At 41.8% G+C, this 22208-nt stretch overlaps 2 protein-coding genes and 1 non-coding gene across 4 annotated transcripts; 1 reads left to right on the top strand and 2 right to left on the bottom strand.

Moving 5' to 3' along the window:
• The first annotated feature begins 14196 nt into the window (after nucleotides 1–14196).
• Nucleotides 14197–15725, top strand: c10h11orf96 (chromosome 10 C11orf96 homolog). Its single transcript, XM_047597298.1, has one exon. The coding sequence runs from the start codon at nucleotides 14505–14507 to the stop codon at nucleotides 14883–14885; it is 381 nt and encodes a 126-aa protein (XP_047453254.1). The 5' UTR covers nucleotides 14197–14504; the 3' UTR covers nucleotides 14886–15725.
• A 2878-nt stretch (nucleotides 15726–18603) lies between these two features.
• On the bottom strand, nucleotides 18604–18675 carry trnad-guc. Its single transcript has one exon. It is a non-coding gene; the product is annotated as a tRNA-Asp (tRNA).
• A 952-nt stretch (nucleotides 18676–19627) lies between these two features.
• Nucleotides 19628–21777, bottom strand: LOC125015430. Of its 2 annotated transcripts, none has more exons than XM_047597297.1 (3): nucleotides 21672–21777; nucleotides 20408–20773; nucleotides 19628–20285 (listed from the first exon to the last, which is right to left on the bottom strand). In XM_047597297.1, the coding sequence occupies exons 2-3, from the start codon at nucleotides 20643–20645 to the stop codon at nucleotides 19741–19743; spliced, it is 783 nt and encodes a 260-aa protein (XP_047453253.1). In that variant the 5' UTR covers nucleotides 20646–20773; nucleotides 21672–21777; the 3' UTR covers nucleotides 19628–19740. The 2 variants fall into 2 exon arrangements, with proteins under 2 accessions (XP_047453253.1, XP_047453251.1); XM_047597295.1 differs by lacking the exon at nucleotides 21672–21777 and adding an exon at nucleotides 21023–21467.
• Between the last annotated feature and the right edge of the window lie 431 nt (nucleotides 21778–22208).

The following is a 22208-nucleotide window of genomic DNA, read 5'->3' as shown; positions in this document are numbered from 1 at the left end:
TGTTTTGTGTTACTTTCTCGCAGAGGAGAAAAGCTGTCAGGAACAAACTGTCTGGCAGATCAAACAAGGTCTTTGTAAACATGAGCTCTAACAGCCAAGACTAGTGCAAAGAGCCGTACCAGAGCTAAGCGAGCTTGACAAAATGAAATGGATTAAAGACTGAAAATCATTGCGTGGTTATGTAATCAGCTTGCTAAACAGAGCAGAGTGAGTCCCCAACAGTCAGCAAAATGGAGGAAGCCTTAGATGAGAGTCAAAGAGTTAAAAATCTTTTCAAGTTGAATTTAGTGCTTGGATAGATTTTGGAAAAAAGCAAAATGTTTTTTGTTTTGCTTTTCTGAAAAGTACATTCAGTCTTGTCTTTATCCTGTTTTCCACCAGGCACTCAATAGCTTGCGTCGAGTACCATTTTAGGCTAACACTGTCAAGAGTGACATCAGAGACCAATGACCAAGATTTGTGAAGGAGTGGAAGGAAAGTCCCACAAGACCAAAGCTATGAACCACTTGCTGGCGATAAAAACCTACTAGTAACTTTTTTTTGTCTCTGTTTTTGCTCTGTAATGTGGCCACGGACACAGACGGCTCAGACATAATACCACTCAACAATGACAAAACACTGTAAATTCAGTGCAGCACTTGCTTAACTCAATTTTCCATGTACCTTTCCACCAGTACATCACTCGCAGTAACCATGACAACGTCCATGACCGCTTTACATGGCTCCTGCCTTAAGCTGGGCCTCTAATGGTTTTAAGTATTACACGAAAGCACAACCTTTTCCTAAACTCCTTACCGGCAACTGCCTCATTCACAAACATCGACATCTTGTTTCTTTACCCCTCACGCTTTTGCCATAAGTATTGAGAAAATACCTAATAGTAGATTTTTGTGTATATAGGTGAGGTTGTGGACTTATGCACATTGTGCAGTTCCACTTTCTGTGGAGGGACCTCTGTGTGTAAGTGTGCATGTGTGCGAACATGTGTGAATTGAGTGACTTAATGAGAAGAACCCACAGTGAATGCAACAGGTTGTATAATAGGTCCAAGGCCTTTTGTTGCTACTATACGGGCTAGAAATGCACCACGCTGTGCCTGATTTGAACGGCTGCCTGATGTTGAGGAGATGTCCAGAGGCACAGATTGGGACATTTTGTACAAGAAGGGAACATCACATCATTAAACACAAATCATGTTTGGGCTGAACGCTTGATTTGGGTTTGGGAGAGTATCTTAATGTTCCTGAACCAGTGCGTTTCCTGCAGCAGAACCTTCTACCATAGCCAGTCCCTGTTCCCAGTTCAGTCTTGTTATTGTTGGTGTTTTTCAGGCTGCCCGGAAAGGAACTTGGAATGTGACACGATAGCTAACGGACAAGCTGCCTGCCATTCCCGTATAAGCCGCTGTTTGCACTTTCCAGATCCCAACACCTGTTGTGCAAAGCTGGAAACATGTGGATTTACGGGAGCTCCCTCAGAGATGCGATTTCTGCTAACTAATTTTATCTGTCTCTTTAGCCACTGGAGACTCTCTGTGAATCAGACTCAGTTAGCCATGTGACCAGTGACGTTCCCAGTCCTGCCTGGGGTTTTTACTGTGGGCGCCTGACTTCCAGTCACCAGTCTCACATGAGCAGACAATGAGTAAAGTGATAAACCTTGTTTGATTGCAGTGTTTTGAATATTTTGTTTTGAATATTCCAGTCCTGGTCCACACGTTCTTTGAAATAAATCCAATAGAGAATATACACCTGTGAGTCATAATACTATGACCACTGACAGGAGACATAAACACAATCCAGTGCTCTGCTGGGAAATGTTTGGACCTGGCATTTGTGTGGACGTTACTTATACATGTGTCACCCACCCAGACCAGGCCACCCTCACCCAGTAGCACATGACAGTCATCCCCAGCAGGATGCAGTCTGATACAGACACACACACAAAAACAGTTTAGGAACGACTCAGAAAACATGAAAAACAGCGCAAGGTGTTGACCTGACCTCCAAATCCACTACATTCCACTCTGATCAAGTATCTGTGGGATGATGCACAATGGCCCCTCCCCTCATCCCACAGGACCCAAAGGCCCCCACTAACAACATTCTGTTACCAGACAACAGAGGACACACTCAGAAGGCCCATGTCTATTCTGTGACAAGCACAACTATTTTGGAGACACAAGGGAAACCTAAATATTATGAGGAAGATGGTCATAATGTTATACATGATCGATGTATAACTATGTATACTAAACATAGATACAATGGTGTCACATAATGCTGCAGAAAAAAGGGTTTAGCATGGAAACTACAGAGACAATTACCTGTCTCTTAGGTTGTCCATCGCGTCTGATGATGACCGCCCTGCCTCTGCTATTGTGGCCACAGCTATTGTGACTGTAGAGATCAGTCCATGATCTGCACTGTCTGTCACAGACAGAACAGGTGACGCCACAGAGTGGGGGTGTAGATGTGTTACTAGCTTCGTGTCTCCTTTCCTGGTCCGTTGATCACCTCGGTCCCCCTCCAGTTTGTCAGAGCGTCCGTCAGGTGGAGCATTTGACGGCAGGGTCCTCCAGCAGCACTTTTTCATCAGGATTTTAAGTTGGTCTTTATATGATACAGTACTTCAGTCTTTTCTACATTTACAGAAAGACCCAGCCTGCCATAGGCACTTACGGGAGCTGTGAGGGTAACTTGCGGTGCTGCACAGTCATGTGCATACTGTAGCTCGATGATGTGCTCGGAAGTCACTTTTGTGACCGCCTGTAGACTTCTGATGTTGAACAGATTTCCATCGAGTCTAAAGTCCACAATAAACCCACTGTCCTTCTTGTCACACACAGGAGGAATATGTTAAAAAGAACTGGAGCTAGGACGCATCCCTGACGTACACCAGTGCTCACCCTGAATGGCTCATGTTACTGTCCTCCAGCAGTGACACGTGCCATCATCCCCATGTGGAACTGTTGGAGGAGACTGAAACACTTTTTTGGGCAGCCTGTTGTCCCTGTTGACAGTGTCAAAGGCTTTCAACAGGTCAATGAAGGCTATGAAGACGTCCTGGTGTTGTTCTCCGCACTTCTGTGAACACCATGTCCACAATGCTCCTGCTCCTTCTGAACCCGCACTGTGGTTCAGGCAGCAGTTCCTCCATGATGTTGTTCACCAGTCTGTATAGCATGACTTTGGTCAGGACTTTGCCAGCAAAAAGCCAGTGTTGAAATGCCCAAGCTGTTGGCGCAGATGGAGTGCAGAGGTAGCCTCTCTGTTTGAAGATCTCCACAGGGACACTATCAGGGCCAGGGGTTTTTTGTCGTTCTTCAGAAACCTTACTGCATATTTAACCTCTTCAAAGGTTGGCGGAGATTGAGGTCTTGGATGGTGGGATGGATAGGTAGCTCATCCAAGACTGACGGGTCTGTTTGGGCAGGGCTGTTTCAAGAGGGCTTCAAAGTGTTCTGCCCATCTATTGGTGATGAGCTTCTTGTCCTTGATGAGTGTTGTACCGTCGTCAGACTTCAGGGGGGAGACTGAGCAGCTTCATGGGCCGTGGATGGTTTTCACTGCATCATAAAAGCTTTGTATTTCATTTTTACCAGCATATGATTGTATTTCACTTGCCATCGATATCCACTACTCATTTTGCAGTTCACGCAGACTTGACTACACCTCTCTCCTGGATGATCAGCAATGTTACAGTGTAGTTATTGGACTGTGTGCTGAGTGCACACGGTGAAAACAACATTGAAAATAATGCATTTGGATTGCACCACTACAGTGACACTCCAGTCCTGTAGGAACTGTATTGTAGGTTCTAATCCTTTTTTTGGTCACATAAGCGGAAGTGAATTTGCCAGTGAGATTCAAACCAGTCCTCTGTTGGTTGAAAAGTCACTATAAACACCTATAATACTGGTATTGAAATTTTAACATGCAATTCTGGGTATAACATTTTAACATCTCTTAACTGTCACAGTTACCAAATTTTCTGCTCTTATAAAGCCAAATTAATTTTGAAGATATTATATCACTAGTTGATAAGATAAGAAACTGGCAATTATTTATGAAGTCCTTAACTGTACTGTGAGGGCTAGCCTTAACCAAGCAGTTGTGTTTGTGTTGTGGGATAGCTGCAGATGTTTGAACAGTTGTATGATCCGGTTGGATGGTGCAGCAAAGTCAGTCTTGGTAATGCTAAACCGTAAGTCAAACAAACTGCCATAAAGTTCAATAGCAGAGCGTCAATAAAGAGAAGAACAGCCTGTGAGTTTGTAGGTCAGTAACATCTTAACACCAGAGACTATGCAACTATTGCTGTATTTGAAGCAATCAAAAGAGACCTGCACCCATATACACATTCACGTGTATCTGTTTTCTCATTTTGTGTGTGTCTTTGCCGTAAGTGCAGTCTGAAGTCATGCTGTGATTTGCTGGGAAGCTGCTCTGGGAACAAGCTGACCGATTCACTTCACCCTCCCAGATCCACTCTCCTCCCCTCCCTCCTCTTCTCCCCTGGGCTTCATGGCTTCAGTTAGTTGTCCTGTAATATGTGTCCTCCTTCCACTCTCTTCACTGAAGAGCCCGTTCATCTTCCACCTTTCACTTTTGTCTTCTGTCGCGTCTTTTATCCAACTAAGCCTCAGCCTCTGAGAGAGTCTCTCCCCCATATATCTCTTCGCTAGACAGACTGACGGCTAGACTGCTGCAGTTAAGATCACAGTCTTTCCCTGTTATTTAGTTGCCCGTAATCATGTATATAGTAGACACACCGAGGTCTATTTTGTAAATTAGTTCTGCTTTTTAACATAACACATCTTACATAATGCTATTCCTTCAATGTGAGGGTTTGGGATGGATATTCATTCCATGTTTCTTCCATCCACTGAGGTGTAAACGTATGCCCCAGTGAACATGCGTCCACGCTTCTCCAAACATGTAGCTGTTTTACGTGATGTAGTGTGTAAACAGCACAGGGAGGAGCAGGGACTCAACAGGGGAGGTGGGTGACCTTTGAATTGAGTTGACTGTATTATTGTGGTGCTGTGCCATAACTTTGGATCAGTGTTCACCAAATGGTAGCACCTGTAATAAAAAAGCATCTCTATTGATATAATTTACTTTTCCGGGCCATCCAGAACAGTAGATAAAGTTACACATTCTGATAAATGAGGGGTGGGTGAACTTAAACCTGCACTTGGTAGAAGTGTTAGAAGCATACAATCTATGAAAACTAACAAGCACGCAATAATCACACAATAATGCTCAAAAAGAAACGGCCTTTCCTAGTTTTGGGGTAAAAGTCTCTTAATATTTCTTCATATTTTCATTTCAGTGGTTTGTTCTAAATTTGGTATTATGGAAAACATGACCTCAGCTGGTCTTTATGTGTCTCTCCCACTGTTTTTCAATATCCACCCCCTGCTCTGAGCAGCCACGTCTTTCCTGTGTGAGTTTTATCAGCTGGCGCTAATCTCATGTTAACAGACACGTCATCAGTGGCATCTTGAGAGCATTACAACTGATTGTAATTCGTCACCAATGTGTTAACACATGACAGACGGACTTTGAGAGATACATATTCATTTTGCTGTGCTTTTGACGTGCTCCATACAAGGTGTGCGGTTCAAGTGGCAACCTTGTAACCAGAAATTCACAGATGCAGATCCGCTGACAGCGGCTTTTTTTTTTTTTTTTTTTTTTTAACCAGCAGATCCCTTTCCACAGCATACTGGATACAAATCTTTCTTGTGAGGATATGAGACCGACTTAAAACATGGTTTAACCGTGGGCACATAAACGGACACCGTGTTGTTGCAGCATGGGAATGCGTCTCCAAGTCTCAGTCTATAAATAACCATGTTGTCCCTATAGTGTCTAACTGACTCAGTCTCAAGACATGGCGGGGAGAGGAAGCGGGCTGTCCCCAGAAAATGTCCGTTTATTGTTTTTAGCATTACCTCCGCTGCTCCCTGATGCAGAGTTCATGTTCAATAAAACAACCACAATAAAATAACAAGACGACACGATGCAGTCATCAGTATACTATGTAACGCACTCGTGTTTTTTTGTCATTAAGTGAAACCCACAAGCTTGTGGTTATGACATAGTGAGCTGTGTACATAAAATGCTTGGCATTCGATATCCACATTTTTCTTAGACGTATAAACTTACAAAGAAAACTCCATTACTAAATTACAATAAAGTGATTTACCATTCACTTCTGACCACGCATTGAGGATGCCACAACGGGGCTCATATGGACTTTTCTTGAAAACACCATAAATATGACCCCCTTTTGAGGCAGCCAACTATTAAAAGTATAGCTGCTTTCCCAGATGTTTAGCTTAACCAAGAAGTGACTGAAGGCAGAGAACAACTGTCCAAAGTTCATAAATCTCTGGCTGCACCTGTAAACCTGACATAAACACTTAATATTAGATGAGCCAATTATTTTAATGCATTAGATCTGCTATATGTCTCTAAGATTGAGTCCATATTGTATATCCGTTTCACATCTTCAGCTGCAGGACAGTCTGCCAAATAGTGTTGACGTTCACAGGTTTGAGTTTGTTTCTTGGACTGGAATGATTGTGCACACATTGTTCTTTGCGGGTAAGAACCGTACAGTGCGTGAACTGTGGGACTTGCCTTTATTTCCCCTTCTTTCAGCAGTCTCCTGACATTTGGGTTGCTATGGCATCGAGGGCGTCCCATCACGGTGGGCTCAGGGTGATTTGCCAGTCCGGGAATGTGGCCTGCGGTGTGTACCTCACCTTTTGGCCCAGCGGACCTGGATAATAAACTTTCTTTCTTTCTGCGTCTGCGTGCGTAAGTGTTTAAAATTTTATTGGCAACACATGGGTTTAAGAACATTTTGATTTGTTTCACAATGGAGAAACTGCAGTTTACAAAGGCATATAAGAGAGCAGCAAAAATAGCAAGAGTAAAAAGTGTAGGGTATAGAATAAAAAAGAAACAAGCACTGGCATATATACAAAAAGTGCAGTGGACTACTATTAATGTTAAACTTAAATTTCAACATATGTAGCTATAAGTCACTTGAAATGATTTTTTTTCCGTCTTTTGCAGATATAATGCCAGAAAGTTTCTCTCATCTTGAAGCTATAAGGATAAATTACCATGACACTACACACATGTTTAATGTGTGTTTATGAAACTCTGATGATTTCTGTAGAAGGTTATTGTTATGCGTTGTGGCCAATTGTTGAATTGACAAAGGACAGCGCAGTGTCAGGAGCACGTCTCATTGTCGTATATAGGATCGTGGAGTTTTGGCTCTGTGGTTCCTCTCTCAGCACTGTAGCACTGTAAACATAGTGAACTGTTGAACTGTGTATCTCCATGACCACGTTTACAGTTTATCTGACATTGCACCCTGGGTTACTAATGTAACCAACAGTCACAAAAAAGATTTAATATGCTGTACATTCATTTAGTAAATTGATCCAGGAAGTGCTGGAGACCCAACTAAAGAAATGTATTCTAATATGCTCTAATCACTGATCTTCCCAAATTTTAAATAAGTTAATAAGTTACTTATTACAATTTTGATTGCTGTTCAGAATGATGTTTCTTTTTGGTGCCTTTCCCTCGCTTTCTGCTTCTTTCATTTTCTCTCTCATTCTTACTGTCAGCAGTGTACACATACAAAAACGTTAGTGAGTCTGCCTCCTTTGACCTTGTTGCAAAACCTATAAAGGGGATCTATCCTTAAATATTATATATCTTACAGTGTAAACAAGTTAATGAACAAGAAATAAACTAAACAGATGTTTGGTGCATAGAATGACGCCTGACTAAGTTGGACTATTTCATATCCAACGTCCTCTAAGCCACTGAGCAACAATATCAGGCCTTTATCTAAATGACTGGAGAGTCGTGCTGTTTTTGGAATGAGGGGTATGAATTCTGTGATACTACTGTCATGTTTAGAGTTATGGTCTCGCTCCATAGATTTTTGTTTAGCAGATTTATGAGTGATTAGTCTATAAAATCTCTGGTTGCAGTGATTCTCTCAGGTCCACTTTGAGTTATAACTTCTCTTTACACAGACCGTGTGGTTGTAGCTCACGTCTCTGCTGGTGTGTCATCTATGTAAATCACAAAGTTAGCAGCCATTGTATTTAGCCTTGTAACTCTACCTGCCACATAACCATTACACACATACACACGCGCACTTACACACCAATAAAGTGTGACCTGATGAAAGTCGATCCATGACTTTCCGTGGGTCCCAACCAGTTCTGTGATATTAATACACACATTGTATCACCTTTAGTTCTTATTTAGAAATGGATGTTAACGTGCACCTTTAAAAAGCTACCACAGATTTAGCATCTCTCATAAATCTCTCATATAAACGAGCCATAAAGCAAGTGCTGTAAAACAACAGGATCAAGCGGCAAATTATATAAAACACTGCCGTGCTCGGTAATAGTACGTTTGTCTGGAATCACTGCAAAATCTGGTTTTAAAAATCCACTGTTAAAAAGTAAAAAATTCAGGTGTCCCAGTTAATAGTCCATTGAAAACTGTTTCAAGTGTGTGTGTTTGGGGTGGAGCCAGGATGATGTAGGTGATTAACAGGAGGATTGGAGAGGATTATTTCTCAGCGTCCTCTCTCCTTGCTCTCTGCTGGAAGTATTCTCCTCAAAATGCCATCAGCTGTTGGATACAGGATACAGAAAAAGAAAAGAGAAAAGCAGCACCCAGGATGACTTGTGTAACAGTGCTGCTGTTGTTGTTGTTGTTTTAAGTCTAAATAGAGAATAGGTTATGCCATTGTGGTATGATTAACTGCACTGGCTATATTTTAGTACTAACATCTAGCTGAATATTCAAGACCCACAAATCATTTGTGTTGTATTGACCAACCTCTAATCTCCTTTTTGGGCATGAGGAGGATAAGAGGCAGTGGTTATTCACCAATCACATGTCAATTGAGCAAAACCACTTCACATTTTGTCTCGATAACTCTGTTTGACATCAGTTCTCTAACATATACCATAAAGTTCAACCCATGGAAGAAAAATGTGAAAAATCAGATATATGCTGCCTTTAAATACAACTATCAAGTTATTATGACACAAAGTTGTGTGCACACACTGTCGGTTGTGAAAAGATGAAGCCATTAGGGACACCAACATTTTCTTCAGGCATGCAATGCTGTTACAAAAAAACCCCACAAATAAATCGCAACGCACAAACTTACTTTCCTCAGAGAAATTAATTTACTTCCGTTATCCGTGAAAAGTGAACTTTCTGAAAAATTCCCACTTTCGAGAATGTGAATGCCACAAGGAGGGGTGACTCACTTCTGTCACCTCTGTCATCATTTCATCCTTACCTCATTTGAAGCCGCCATGTTTCAAATTAAACTGAGGGCTTGGAGGACAAATGTGAGGCGAAAGGTTTTCTGACCGTTGTTTTTGTCAAACTGTGTCTTTGTGTACCGCGTATGATTCAGCCTTGTCTGGGTCTTTCAGGAAAACAAGTCATCCCCAAGGACACACACACACACACACACAGCTCTTGCCCTACTCAATTCCTGCTCATGCAACATGTTTGTATGCAAAGACACCTTCACATTACACACACACACACTCATGAACACAAAGTGTTGTGTCTTGTGATGTCAGTTGACTGGCAACTGCTGGTTTGACAGATGACCTTAGATCTTCCCAAAATAGAGCAAGGGTGTATTTGCGTGTTCACATCCCGGAGTCATAATCTGCGTGCGTGCCTGTGTGTGTGTGTGTGTTGCTAAGCTCTATGTGTGAGACAAGAAACCTGGCCTCCATCTTACTCTCCTATGTTGGCATCCGTGGAATGCATGACAGAACAGGGGAGCTGTTTTGAGGTGTAACGTCACTCCTAAAACCACTGCAACCAGGGCAGAGGAAACCCCATGAGGGCAACGCCTGCAGTGCAGAAAAGGTGTCACCTCATTGCGACTGATCGTACATGCATGGGGTACGTGCCTGTGGATGATACTACGAGTTAATATTAGTAAGCATGGGTGGCAGTCAGTTAGGTGAGGGTTAGGGTTGTGTGTGGAGTTATGGAGTCGGATTCCAGTTGTGTAACATCCAGAGTCGGCAAAATGTCAATATTTTACATTGGGAAAACACAATATTGCTTTGATTGGCATACTTACTTACCATACATGATCCTGCAGTTTGAGGATTTCAAACACTGGTGCTGGAACAAAACACATGATGTATAAAACTAATTTGTTAGTCTTCAGTCTTTGAGACAGTGTTGAAATTTGCAGTGAACTATCCCCTCACCATGCATCAGTCTTTGATTTTGCCTGTGACATTACTGTATGTGACAGCACTAGCTGTGACCTGCAGCAACCCGTGAAGAGACGTCTGTGACGAGCCTGCAGCGTGACTTTGCATAAATCAAACTGGGTCTTATACTACAAGATTAATCCGGTTGGAACTGTTCCCGGAGGTGCATTGGCCTGGCTTTCTTTTCTCTTGCTGCGTGCAGTTAATGTGAAAGTGCCCCGAAGCACAGGCACTTTCACAGAGATGGTGAAATAACAAATTTCTCCTGCTGTTCTTTTTTCTTTCTTTTTCTGACAACAGCATTCGAATTACTCAGAAATGAGCTGAATGACGGGGGAAGTGATTTTTATCACTAAACATTTGACCTGTGTCAAGTGTGTAAAAACAAACAATCTACTGGCTGAACATAACCGAGCCATCCCACCTATGACAATGACATGCCCCCGTCATCGGTGCCACTGATAAATTTAGTCATTACTGTCACAGTTGGGATGACGTGACTTGATGCTCGGGCTGCTGATGAGTCCGTTTACTGGTCTCCTGCGACTTTCACTTTCACTTCCTGTGACTGTGACCGTCTGTGGCCTCTCATCTTGTTTTCTGATTCGCAAACAGGGATATTCACTTTTTTTTTCTGGCCACATAATTTTTATCCACTAGCGTAACTACGGCCAAAAGCAGCCTTTTAAAGTTTAAACGGTTGCTTTTAAAGTGGAATATTAGCAGTGTAAATAATAATACTACCGACTCACAGCAGTTTTGAGAGGATGGCATCATCATCAACACTCAATATTACCATCACTCTGCCTACTAGGCAACTTCTCATCATTCAACTTCAACAGTGAACACAGTAGACTGTGACTCCTTGTGGCCGTAATCATCACCAAGAAAACCATGCTTATGAACTGGAAATCACCTTACACTTGGCTCACTGGAAAAACCTACTCTCTGATTATATCTCACTGGAAACATCATCATCCCCTCACAGAGAAAGATATCCTACCACACACATGCTCACACTCCCACACACACACTCAGGATTAATAAAAAGAAAAAAAGGTAAAAAAAATCTGGTCAACATTCATTTTCTATCCAAGGGGGTAAAAAACAACTGATCCATTTGTTTTGCCAGAGAACCTATTATCATTCCACTCTCCCTACACATGATGAAACGGTGTAGGTTAGGTTGGTGATGATAATATTATTGCAGTGTTATAAATGTTGGTGGCCGACAGTTGTAGAGACCTGAGGCATCTAAATTTGCCTGCTACATTTTATGCATCCTCTACTTCTCGCACACCTCATCCATCCTCCCTCCTTCCCTCTTACTATTATTATCAGAATCATTTTTATTGTTACTATTTTTGCAGTCATTGAAGTTACCGTTATTACTTCCACAAGCCTTATTATAATTCCCATTACCACTATATTACTATATTTTCATTGTTTTAATTGTAAATATGATTATCACTGTTATCACTACTACGCACACAAGCACACATAATTTTGATTCCAGTCTTTTATCTGTCGTTTATCTATCTGTTGTTTGATGTATGTCTAATATATGTTGATAGTAATTAAAAAAGGAAGAAAAGAAGGAAAGAAGAAAAGAAGAAAATCAGTATCAAATGCTTTTATTTATCTTCCACATTTTTACGCTCAACACAATACTCAATTAGATTAATTCACAGACTCTCAGCTTGCCTGCAGACACTGACAGGCTTTTATCATGTGTGTTGACCTACAGTACGAGAGTGTGTTTGTTTGCTGCTCTTTAACAAATTGCGTGCTATGGTCGATCTGATTAGTGTTATTAGAGATGTCTCTGTAAAACTCTGGACTCAGTTTGAACTGTGTAACTTTAAATATCCTTAATTAAGGTGACTACCAGAAACAAGCCATATTGAGAATGATGAATGTTGCTTTGACAACAGCCCTAATCAAAACCTCCCTATCACTGCTTGTGTTTATTGTGAAAGACTTTTTTTTTTTCTTTTTGTATTCATTAGGGATTTGGTGTGGGAGATCATAGCCCAGTTATCAAGAAGTAAACATAATATATTAATAGCCTTAAGAGAAACAGAAACTCACACTGTGGGACTCAACATTGGTGGCACAACAGTGTTTTGTGGTTGTCCATGAACGTGGTGGATGCCAAATGTCTCATGGGAATGTTGTCTAACACTGTCTGCTATTCCAGTAAACTCTGAAAGCTTGTAGATTAATTTGGAAGAACATTTTATTTTTAATTGTTGCCACAAAGATTTGGTTGTTTACATTACTTATCAGCCGCAACATTATAACCACTGGAGAAGTGAATAACATTGACCATGTTGTGATAATTAAATGTTCTGCTGGGAAACTTTTGGACCTAGTATTCATGTGAATGTTACTTAGACACAGACCCACCTAGACCAGACCAGACCCGACCAGACCAGACACCCACACCTCCCCCACCTCCCCCACCTCATAGCAATGACACTCTTTGATGGCAGCAGCTATCCCCAGCAGGATGCAGCCTGACACAGAGACACACACACAAAAATGCTTTAGGAACAACTCAAAAAAAAAATAATAATAAAATAAAAAAAAAATATATATGTATATATATATAGCACGAGGTGTGGAAAATTTACAACTGACTTACAACTGGCTGTCTATGGGATGCATAGAACAAGTCCAGTCCACAGAGGCCCCTCCCCTCAACCCGTAGGACACAAAGACCCCACTAGCAACATTATGTTGTCATCACAGGACACTCTCAGAAGGTCCATGTCCATTCAGTGTGAGTCACAACTGAGACACAAGAGAGACCTACACAATATTATGAAGGTGGTCATAATGTTATGTCTGATGGGCGTACATGTTAATGGAAATACTTATTAGATGTCAACTTGTGTCCGCACTGATGTGTCAAAACATAAATGGCTTGCATTACATATAGAAAATATGTTGCAAGTTCTTGCAATGTGTATCTAGGTCGTCCCCACTTTTCCCCACTAAAAACAGTGGCATTGAAACATATGACCCTCAGTTGATAATGATATCAGGAATCTTGTACCTTAATTTTAAAAATGTACAGCCTGATACTAATAACTAATGTGACTCTTTACAGATGGATGGAGTGAATCCACAGTACACGTAGCTCGGTCTGTGTGCGTAAGTACACACATGTGGCTGTCACAAGGTAAGAGATGGGATTGTTGTATCAACACAGGGCCTGTGATATCTTTCGCTGTTTGTCTCTCCTGTTTTCGTGTTTACATATACACAATATGAACACGGTAAGCATAAGCTGCCACGCTTTGCACTTGTCAGGGTGAGTTCAGGGGAAATGGTCCTCTTTAAACATTTTCGTTTGAGTCTCCGTACAGACTATGTCTACATGATCAGTTCACAGTTACTTTGGCAAGTAAAGCCGCTGGCCGGTGAAATATGAGAAGCTGGTTTTATTGACCAGGTGTGTGTTTAAATAGAGTGTGTGACTCTGGTTTCTAGTGGCTCTCAGTGTACTTACACACGGTGCCATTTCAGGAGTTAGAAATAGAGATACAGTTATAAACAAGCGACAACCTGAAGGACCGTCGTGGCATTTAAGTCTTTTTACCCCATCGTCTCTGTCTGTCTCAGTTGTCTCCCCCTCCCTTTCTCCCCCTGTGTCTACACATGTCTCCACCACAAAATATTCAAGGCCCCCACACAGTGTACACACTGATGTTGTCTTCTCATATTTTTATTTTGAGGGGCTGACTGCTACAGAGGCCGGAACTGTGACGGAGGGGAGTGGGAGGGACCTGGCATGCAGAGGGAGGAGGGAGAGAGCGAGAGAGAGAGAGAGAGTGGGTTGTGAGCTGCTATAAAAGAGATCGCCGGGGCTGTTTGTGGCAATAGCTTCGGCAGGCTGAGATTCACAGGCACAAAGCGAGAGGCAGGATAGAGACAGCAGGCAGCAGCTGAGTTGAAGCATACTGCGGAGTGAAGAGCAGAAGCTGAGCAGTGAAGCTTGAAAGTGGCTCAAGGCTTTGTGGAGTGCTCGTTCGGCCTGACTTTGGACAGACGTTCGCCTTGTTGCTCCTGAGACAAACATTTTTCCTGAAACAGGACAAGGCACCAAGTTTGAGTCGTTTTTTGCACCTGGTGTTAACGTTTGTTTCAACCACATTTAATTTCATCTTTTACCACCATGGCTGCTGTGCGTCAGATGGTTATGGAAACCTCTGGTTTCCACGTTCTCCCGGCTCACTATATGGCCTCTGCCATGGAGGAGTTCCCCCAGCAGCTGCCTGTCCCTAAGGGCCCAGCAAGGGGCAAGAGCCGCTCCCGCCGACCTCGGGAAGCTCGCTTCAAAACTCAACCCGTCACCTTCGCCGAGATCGCTGAAGTAGAGGAGGAAGGTTCCTCACCTCTGGAAGAGGAGAGGGCACGCCGCTCCTTCCTGCAGTCCTTGGAGAACCTGAGGCGGAGCACGCAGACCCTCCACTGCCCGCCAGCTGCCCATCACAGCTGCACCCCAACTACCACACATGCCAGCCTGGACTCCAGCGACTCCGACTCCACCCAGTGAGGTTCCCATCTTCTCCCGGTGCCCATGTTCTTCGCTTCACCTTGGCGCCGCTTCAGACGGAGGCCAACTGAACTGAACCAAACTGGCCCATCTGCCAGCCTGCCTGTGTGTGAGCTGCTGCTGAGACTGTGCATTTAATATACATGTACTAACATGTCAGCGTACAGTATAGCGCTTGAAGGTGCACTTCCTGAGTCTCTGTGAAGATCTCTACCGCGAGCTGGTCATATTGCTGTACATATATGCGCGTAAAGGTAGCAGATGACACAGTGTTGAACACGCCACTCTTCAAATGTATTCCTTTTCTACTGTAGATGTCTATAAGAAAAACTTGAAAGACGGACAATAGTTGATATTTTTCCAGTTTGAAACTGCATAGTTATTTTTGTTTTCAATCCAGATTTTTGTACTTGACCAGTCCTCATAGAAAGGACGGTTAAAAATGCTAGTGTTGTGACTTACTACACTGTTAATACTTTGACCAAGCAAAGCGTCAGACGTGACCTGGCCGTCACTGAAGTAGTGGAGTGTCATTACAAAGCTTTGTCAAAGGTTGGAGCTCTTGTTTTCCAGCCTCACAGAAAATTAAATCTCTGCTCTATTGCTTCTATTCCTGAGCAAAACGAATTGCCTTTCGAAATGTCTTTATTTATTCTCATATTTTGTTCATAACCATGTGGAGTTGTAGATGTACTACTCTTGTCGACTTCTAAAGCCGCCTCGGTTTTCAAAGACCTTTTTTCAAAGAGAAATTAGAACCTTTATACTTTGAATTTATTTGACTTTATATATAAACATCTATGTTTGTCATATGTACTTTAATAAATATTTTCAAGTACATTTAAGTCTTTTTCTTTCTTTTCAAAATGTTCAAATGTACTTGAAGAGTACTGAACCACATGATCACACACAACATTCGTGACATGTGTGTGCCGCGTGCTTGCTTGGCTGGTGACATAAACGTTAGTAATGTCGTCAACTACCCCATGCTCTTTGAGAAAAGGTTCTCTGGAGACACACACAGAGCCACTGCAGCCATGTTGCTAATGACCCTCCTCTAATAATCCACTTGGTGACAAGTAACGCATGATCCCTAACTTCTGTCCTTGTGCGTGGTGTGGATGGAGAACTTGCTGTGGGGGTTATATTAAAAAAAAAACCTGATTTCATGCAGTTTGACTAAAAATGAAGTACATCTGCAAGATTAGAGAGAGACGTCCTCTTCTGGTGTATAATGACTTAAGAGCTGGATTGTGGTGGGTGTGTGGGGAGGAGATGTAATCACGGAGTGACACCAGCATTTGTGAGACACAAAGAGGTCATTTACAGGTTCAGAAAATCCCATAACTTCTCGCAGAGTAACGTTCACCTCTCCATCATTTACATGCACTCACACCTCTGCTCGTTCATATTTTAGTGTATGTAACAGCAGCAACAAAGCACAACTGCTTCCAGTCGTCCAGCCAAATGGAAATGGAAAAATATCTTTCCTCTCATCCCTCACACAAACGCTTCACATCAGTCACTGTTATTCTGGTACTTGTAGCGCTGTCACACTTGAGCACGTCCACAGAGTGAATACGCAGCTAAGAGGGATAAGAGAATCATATTTGTCAAAATGTGCTGGTGTGACACCGATTCAGTTCCTTCCTCCGCTTTCTGCCCTCTTTCTTCAGCAGCCTACTTTTCATCCTGCAGAGGAGATAAATGAGTGTGCACCAAATCTTATGTATGAGGAGACTCCCTGTTTAATTGGTTTCACTCTCTGTCTGCAAAACAGATGCAGTTAAGTTGTTTAAAGGAAACACTGATACAGGATTGATTAGAATTCAACCACTTTCTTTACTTGTCTTTTTGTAATGATGTTGCCTTAGACAATTTTTTTTGGTTTCGTTTTGTTGCCCTAAAGATTCATTGTGTAACACTGCTTTCACTTTAAATGACGTATGAGAGTGAAATCAGAACTGTCCTTTATTCATCCCAATGTAAGAGTACAGATTTTTTCTTGTTCAGTGATTGGGATGGACCACTTAAGAATGTTGGAGAGCAGTGCACATTGTGCAATTAAGGATGTGGTACACCCCAGGAGAAAAATTAATACGCTTAAATATGCTTCCAACAATATCATCAAGACAGCCAATAAAACTATACCGACTACTATGTAGTCAGTGTTTCAAAGTAAGATCTTTGAAGTCCGGCTTTGTGAGGAGTTTTAATCCATTCCATTACCTTCCAACTTTACTAAATCTGATTAAGTTGTCTGGCAGTCAGCACTTAAAGTGTAAGGGGTAAAATTGACATAATTCTAAATATTAGTCTTAATAAGAGTTTTCTAATTCGTGAAAGGGCAGTTCTAATTTCCATCTCATATTAACTTTAAAACTTAAAACAGTGTTACATAATGAATCATCAGGGTATTCAGGGAGAGAAACAGCTGATGAATGTAAGAAATGCCCCAAAAATATAAGCTGCTTGCTTTTACGTAAAACTTTATCCTACCAGTTTATTTATCAATATTAATGTATTCATTTTAATTTCTTAGGACCATATATTTTCTACTCCCCGTGGGTTCTGCATGCAATTTTATATTATATGATAGAATGTGTCTGTTATATTGTGATTTTATTCTGAGTCCAACCTGTTTTCCTAAATAAATTAAATTAAATTAATTTCGAAGTCCACACTATTATAAAACGTTCCCATGACAAGAAGAAAATGTACCCAAGCTTGTTCATTGCCTTGTTTGTAGTACAAACAGCAGCCAGGAAACTGGTCTGTACAGACATAGGGTTTATTTTTATGATCACTAAGATCAAAAAAGGTTTGGCACCAAATGAAGACTGTCCCACTTGAGTGACGTAAAAGAGACTTCATTTGCATCTTGGAAAGGCTATTCTCGTGAGGTGCACTCTTGGAGGGGTCAGTATGAATAATATCTGCTAGAATATTTGCTCTGGAACAAGAGTCCTCCCTGCCAAGTTGAAAGCATCTGCTCATTGATTCCGCCCCCAGCCTGGAGAGAATTATGGTAAGCAACATGTTCATGGCATTGTGTTGTTTCCGTCTCATCCTAATTGCATTTTTATGAATCTACTGACATTTATGTCAATGGATATCTGATGTACATCCACAAGCACCCTGATTCAACCTGAGTGGTCTGATGTGGAGCATCAGACATCTGTGCTAGGTTAAGTGTATTCATTTTTTCATAAAAAGAAAATAATAAATAAATAGTACCTGCAAAAACCTCTATAGGCTACTTCCAGTTTTGTTAAGATACTTCATCTGGGGATGTTGGCACCAATAGTGATTGTGTTTCATTCACTAGTTGTTCAGATGTGTTATTGCAGCCAGGGCTTGCCTACAGACAGACAAGGAGATGTAAAGATGGAGCTCTAATAATAAGAAATAATAATTAAAAAATAAAATAATACAGAAAATCCTGCTCTCAAGGACAGAAAATTGAATTCCTATTACCACGACCATCCCTGATTCTGCTTATGCATGTATGAATCCTTATAACGCTATCAGAGGTCACTATTGAGCCACCCATAGACAACCAACAGTGGTAACAGATCATGCATGTACGCACAATATTTGTACATCCATTACTTGTATGCATTTTTGTCTGTTATCTTGGCAGCTGCATACACCAAAACTATAGATAGATAGATTACTATATTCATTCCCGAGGGGAAATTAGGTAAAAATGCGATGTCTCCCCGTCGGGGAATCGAACCCCGGTCTTCCGCGTGACAGGCGGAGATACTGTCCACTATACTAACGAGGAGCGGTGGCTATGACCCTGACCGACCTAATCGTGGTCTCATGACTTGGAGAAGAGAAAATCTGTCAAAGAAAACAAAGTCCAGAACGTTCAGCAGGCGTCTTTCATATCACTATGGGTCTCTCACATATGGGTCTCTCTCTCTCTCTGCCTGTGTCTATCAAAGCTGTATTGCTTAGCTCTTCATCGCCCCCTGGTGCTGTAGAATCTGATGCTGGATCTCCCCTCCCAGTGCTCACTTTCTGGTTTGTCCACCAGCCCTAGTGAGAGATGGTACTTTTACACACAGTTAGTCTGAAAAATTATCTAGCTGGAGGTTGAAAGAAGAGGGGAGTGATGACTGGAGATTTAACTGGAACTTTTAACTTCTGCCTCAAGTTCATCAAACTTACACACAGATGTACTATGGGAAGTTGTGATGCTGTGGGTACTACAGTTCTTATATAAAAAATTTTGGATGACAGGTTTAGTTACACCCACAAAACATTTCATCGTTTGGCCTCAGAAATTCTCAGCAGATGATCTCCCATCCCTGTGTCTGCGTGGGTTTTCTTTGGGTACTCTGGCTTCCTCCCACCTCCAAAGACATGCTCGTTAGGCTGATTGGTGACTCTAAATTGACCCTAGGTGTAGGTGAGATTGCGTATGTTTGTGTGTCTCTGTGTTAGCCCTGTGATAGGATAGGCTGGCGACCTTACCAGGGTGTACCCCGGCTCTCGCCTGATGCCAGCTGGGATAGGCTCCAGCAACCGACAGCACGACCCTAGTGAGGATTAAGCGGTATGTGAGATGAGATGAGATGAGATGAGATGAGATGAGATGAGATGAGATGAGATGAGATGAGATGAGATGAGATGATCTTCTTCAGTGTTGCTTAAACACTCAGAAACCCAAACACTTTATTCAACATATTTTTCCAAATATGAAATGACACTAAAACCAAATGAGAAAAATGTGCGGTTTTTATTTCTTTATTATGAAGAATTGCACAAGAAGGAAAAGAACTAAAAGACAGTGAAATGAAAGTCTCTGTGAAGACGGGGTGTAAAGTTTGGCAGCAGACTTCTGTCAGGGTCTGAACCGTTTGCTATCGCTCCCATCTTCTTCTTCTTCTTCATCCTCATCTCTCGCTCTTTTTTTGGAGCTTTCGGCCACTGGTCTGGAGGAAGGCGCTGACTCTGGGTCTTTCTCTTCAGGGTCACTGCTGGAGACAGCCTGAGGAACTGCATTACAGCACCTGAACTGCTTGCTGCTTGTCCAGTCATCACTCTCCTCTTCTCTCAACCTCCTCCGGGATCCTACAGGCCCTCGGCTTGAGGAAGGAGCTAATGCTGGAGCTTCATGTTCAGTGCTGTTGTCGCTGTCACTTCCCCAGTCAGACATGTAACCCTGAAGTTCCTCGTCAGACTCTTGATCTTCATCATCACTGTCAAGATCTTCCTCAACAATGACAAGGTTGTCACGCTGAGCAATATAATTCCTCAAATAAGCCACGGCTTCATACTCCAGTCCATGACTCATAACTAACTGCAGCCATGTCATCGCTCCTTCATTGAACCGACCACTTCGTGCAATTTCCTCCACGAAGTCAAGCCGATGGAGGTGTTCCTCTCCTGCAAGATCATTCACACAATTGCGTTCTCATAAAAAAAACAAAAACAACAAAAAAAAAAACAAAAAAAAAAAACACAAAATGTTCTTTTTTGTTAACTGTCAGTGTGTGTGTGTTTGCTACCTTCTCCTGACTCTGGGTCTTCTTCAGTGTCACTTTCCCAGTCAGAGATGTCAGACCCTTCATAGTATCCACCAGGCACTGGTCTTGAGAAAGGAGCAAACACTGGAGCTTCATCCTCGCTGTCAGTGTAACTTTCATCGTCAGTCTCTTGATCTTCACCCTCACTGTCAAGATTGTCTCCAAGAAAGACAGCGCTGTCATAGTTGGCATAGTCACGTTCAGCAACAATATGCCTCATATAAGCGATGGCTTCATGCTCCTGTCCATTACTGATGAAGAACCGCAGCCATGCGATCTCTTCTTCATGGAACCTACCGCTCTGTGCAACAGCCTCCACCAAATCAAGCTGGTGGAGGTGTTCGTCTCCTGCAAGATCATTCACATAGTTGTGTTACCTCTGACACGATAAAAAAATCATCCATACACTGTTCAGTAGCCTATACATGGTTCTTTTCATTAAAAACTAATCAATAAATTAATATTCCATAGATTGGATGAGTCTCCTAAGTTCACATGTTGTGACCTATTGTTCCAAGACTTTATTGTGACTTGTTGTGATAAATGATTAGATTTTTATCAAAAAGGTACGTGTGAAATGATGAGTCTGTTTTTTACCATCAAGGGAGTTCATGCGGGATCCGTCTCTGTCCATTTGAACTAAAAAGACAAAACATAAACTTCTTAAACATTATTGTATTGTCTACAACTTATTTAAGTGTCAGTCAGAGTCAGGCTGTCTTCATCATGAATGCTTAATTCACACTCTCATAGTTCTCATAGTATAACTGCTGTTTGATCTGCTGCTCAGCTTTTCTAAGATGACTTCTTAAACCCTCGGTCTCTTTCTCAGACTCCAACTTGAAAATATCCGAAATAAATGCAGTATATATGTGCAGCCTCAGGGTTTACTGGTATAATTTGTAATAGGTAATACTTTTAAATTTACTGTAGAGTTGTAAGAATCTGATGATGCTACTGGGCCAGAGCAAAAGAAAAATGCAAAACAGTAACATCACCTGTACCACAACTGGTATTGTTTCAAGTCAAACCAGTAAATAAACAATTCACAGCATAACAGTATCAGCTTCGTTATTGAACACACTTAACATCTAATAAAATAGCAAAATGTCATTGTAGTTGTGTAGCTTTGTTAAAAGCAAACAGGAGTGTTAATTTAACAGTGAACCAGTGATTCAGTAATCTCCCTTCATGAAAGTCATTTGTGAGTGGACAGTGTTCAGTCGGTATCTGCCTCTAGACTTACCTGAGTTTAAACTAAAGAAAGTTTGGCTTGTCTCTCACAGATATCTGCAGAGTTGTTTCTGTATCAGAAGTAGATAGATGCAATGTCTTGTCTTGTTTGTAGTGTGTGATATCCGAGCAAAGTTCTTAGAATGTGTGTTCTGTTCTCAGTGTGACATCACACATGTTGGTTCCAGAACTTTACACCTGCTTGTTTACAAAATGATGGCGATAAGACCCTTTCTTGGGAATCAAATACAAGTAACACATAGAGAGCAATTCAAAACATATAGCAACTGATTCAGTTCTTGGCAAATCTGGATTTTATCAGCAGTAGACTGCACTAGCAGTTTGAGACGCAGATTAAGATTTGTGCAATATTTAATTTATAGCAGATTTGATCCATTTCACAGCCTTCTCCTCAACCACCCTTCACCAAGCCAGTTACTGATAATAACCATTACCAAGTCTTCCACAGAGGCTTTATTTACATAATTAGACTAAGACTTAGACAGACTTTAAAGATCCACAAGGGATATTACCTGGTCATAGTAGCTTA

This window comes from Mugil cephalus, chromosome 10 (assembly GCF_022458985.1).
Source record: "Mugil cephalus isolate CIBA_MC_2020 chromosome 10, CIBA_Mcephalus_1.1, whole genome shotgun sequence".
Taxonomy (NCBI): Eukaryota; Metazoa; Chordata; class Actinopteri; order Mugiliformes; family Mugilidae; genus Mugil; species Mugil cephalus.
The sequence above is the reverse complement of the archived record's forward strand: the minus strand, read 5'-3'. Positions and strand labels throughout refer to the sequence as shown.

Excerpts from the sequence above, each read along its gene's own strand:
- c10h11orf96 (XM_047597298.1), top strand. The coding sequence starts at position 14,505 with ATGGCTGCTGTGCGTCAGATGGTTATGGAAACCTCTGGTTTCCACGTT.
- LOC125015430 (XM_047597295.1), bottom strand. The coding sequence starts at position 21,059 with ATGGACAGAGACGGATCCCGCATGAACTCCCTTGATG. Across the intron at positions 20,774-21,022 it reads CCGCATGAACTCCCTTGATG|GAGACGAACACCTCCACCAG; the intron begins GTAAAAAACAGA and ends ATGATCTTGCAG. Across the intron at positions 20,286-20,407 it reads AGACCCAGAGTCAGGAGAAG|GAGAGGAACACCTCCATCGG; the intron begins GTAGCAAACACA and ends ATGATCTTGCAG.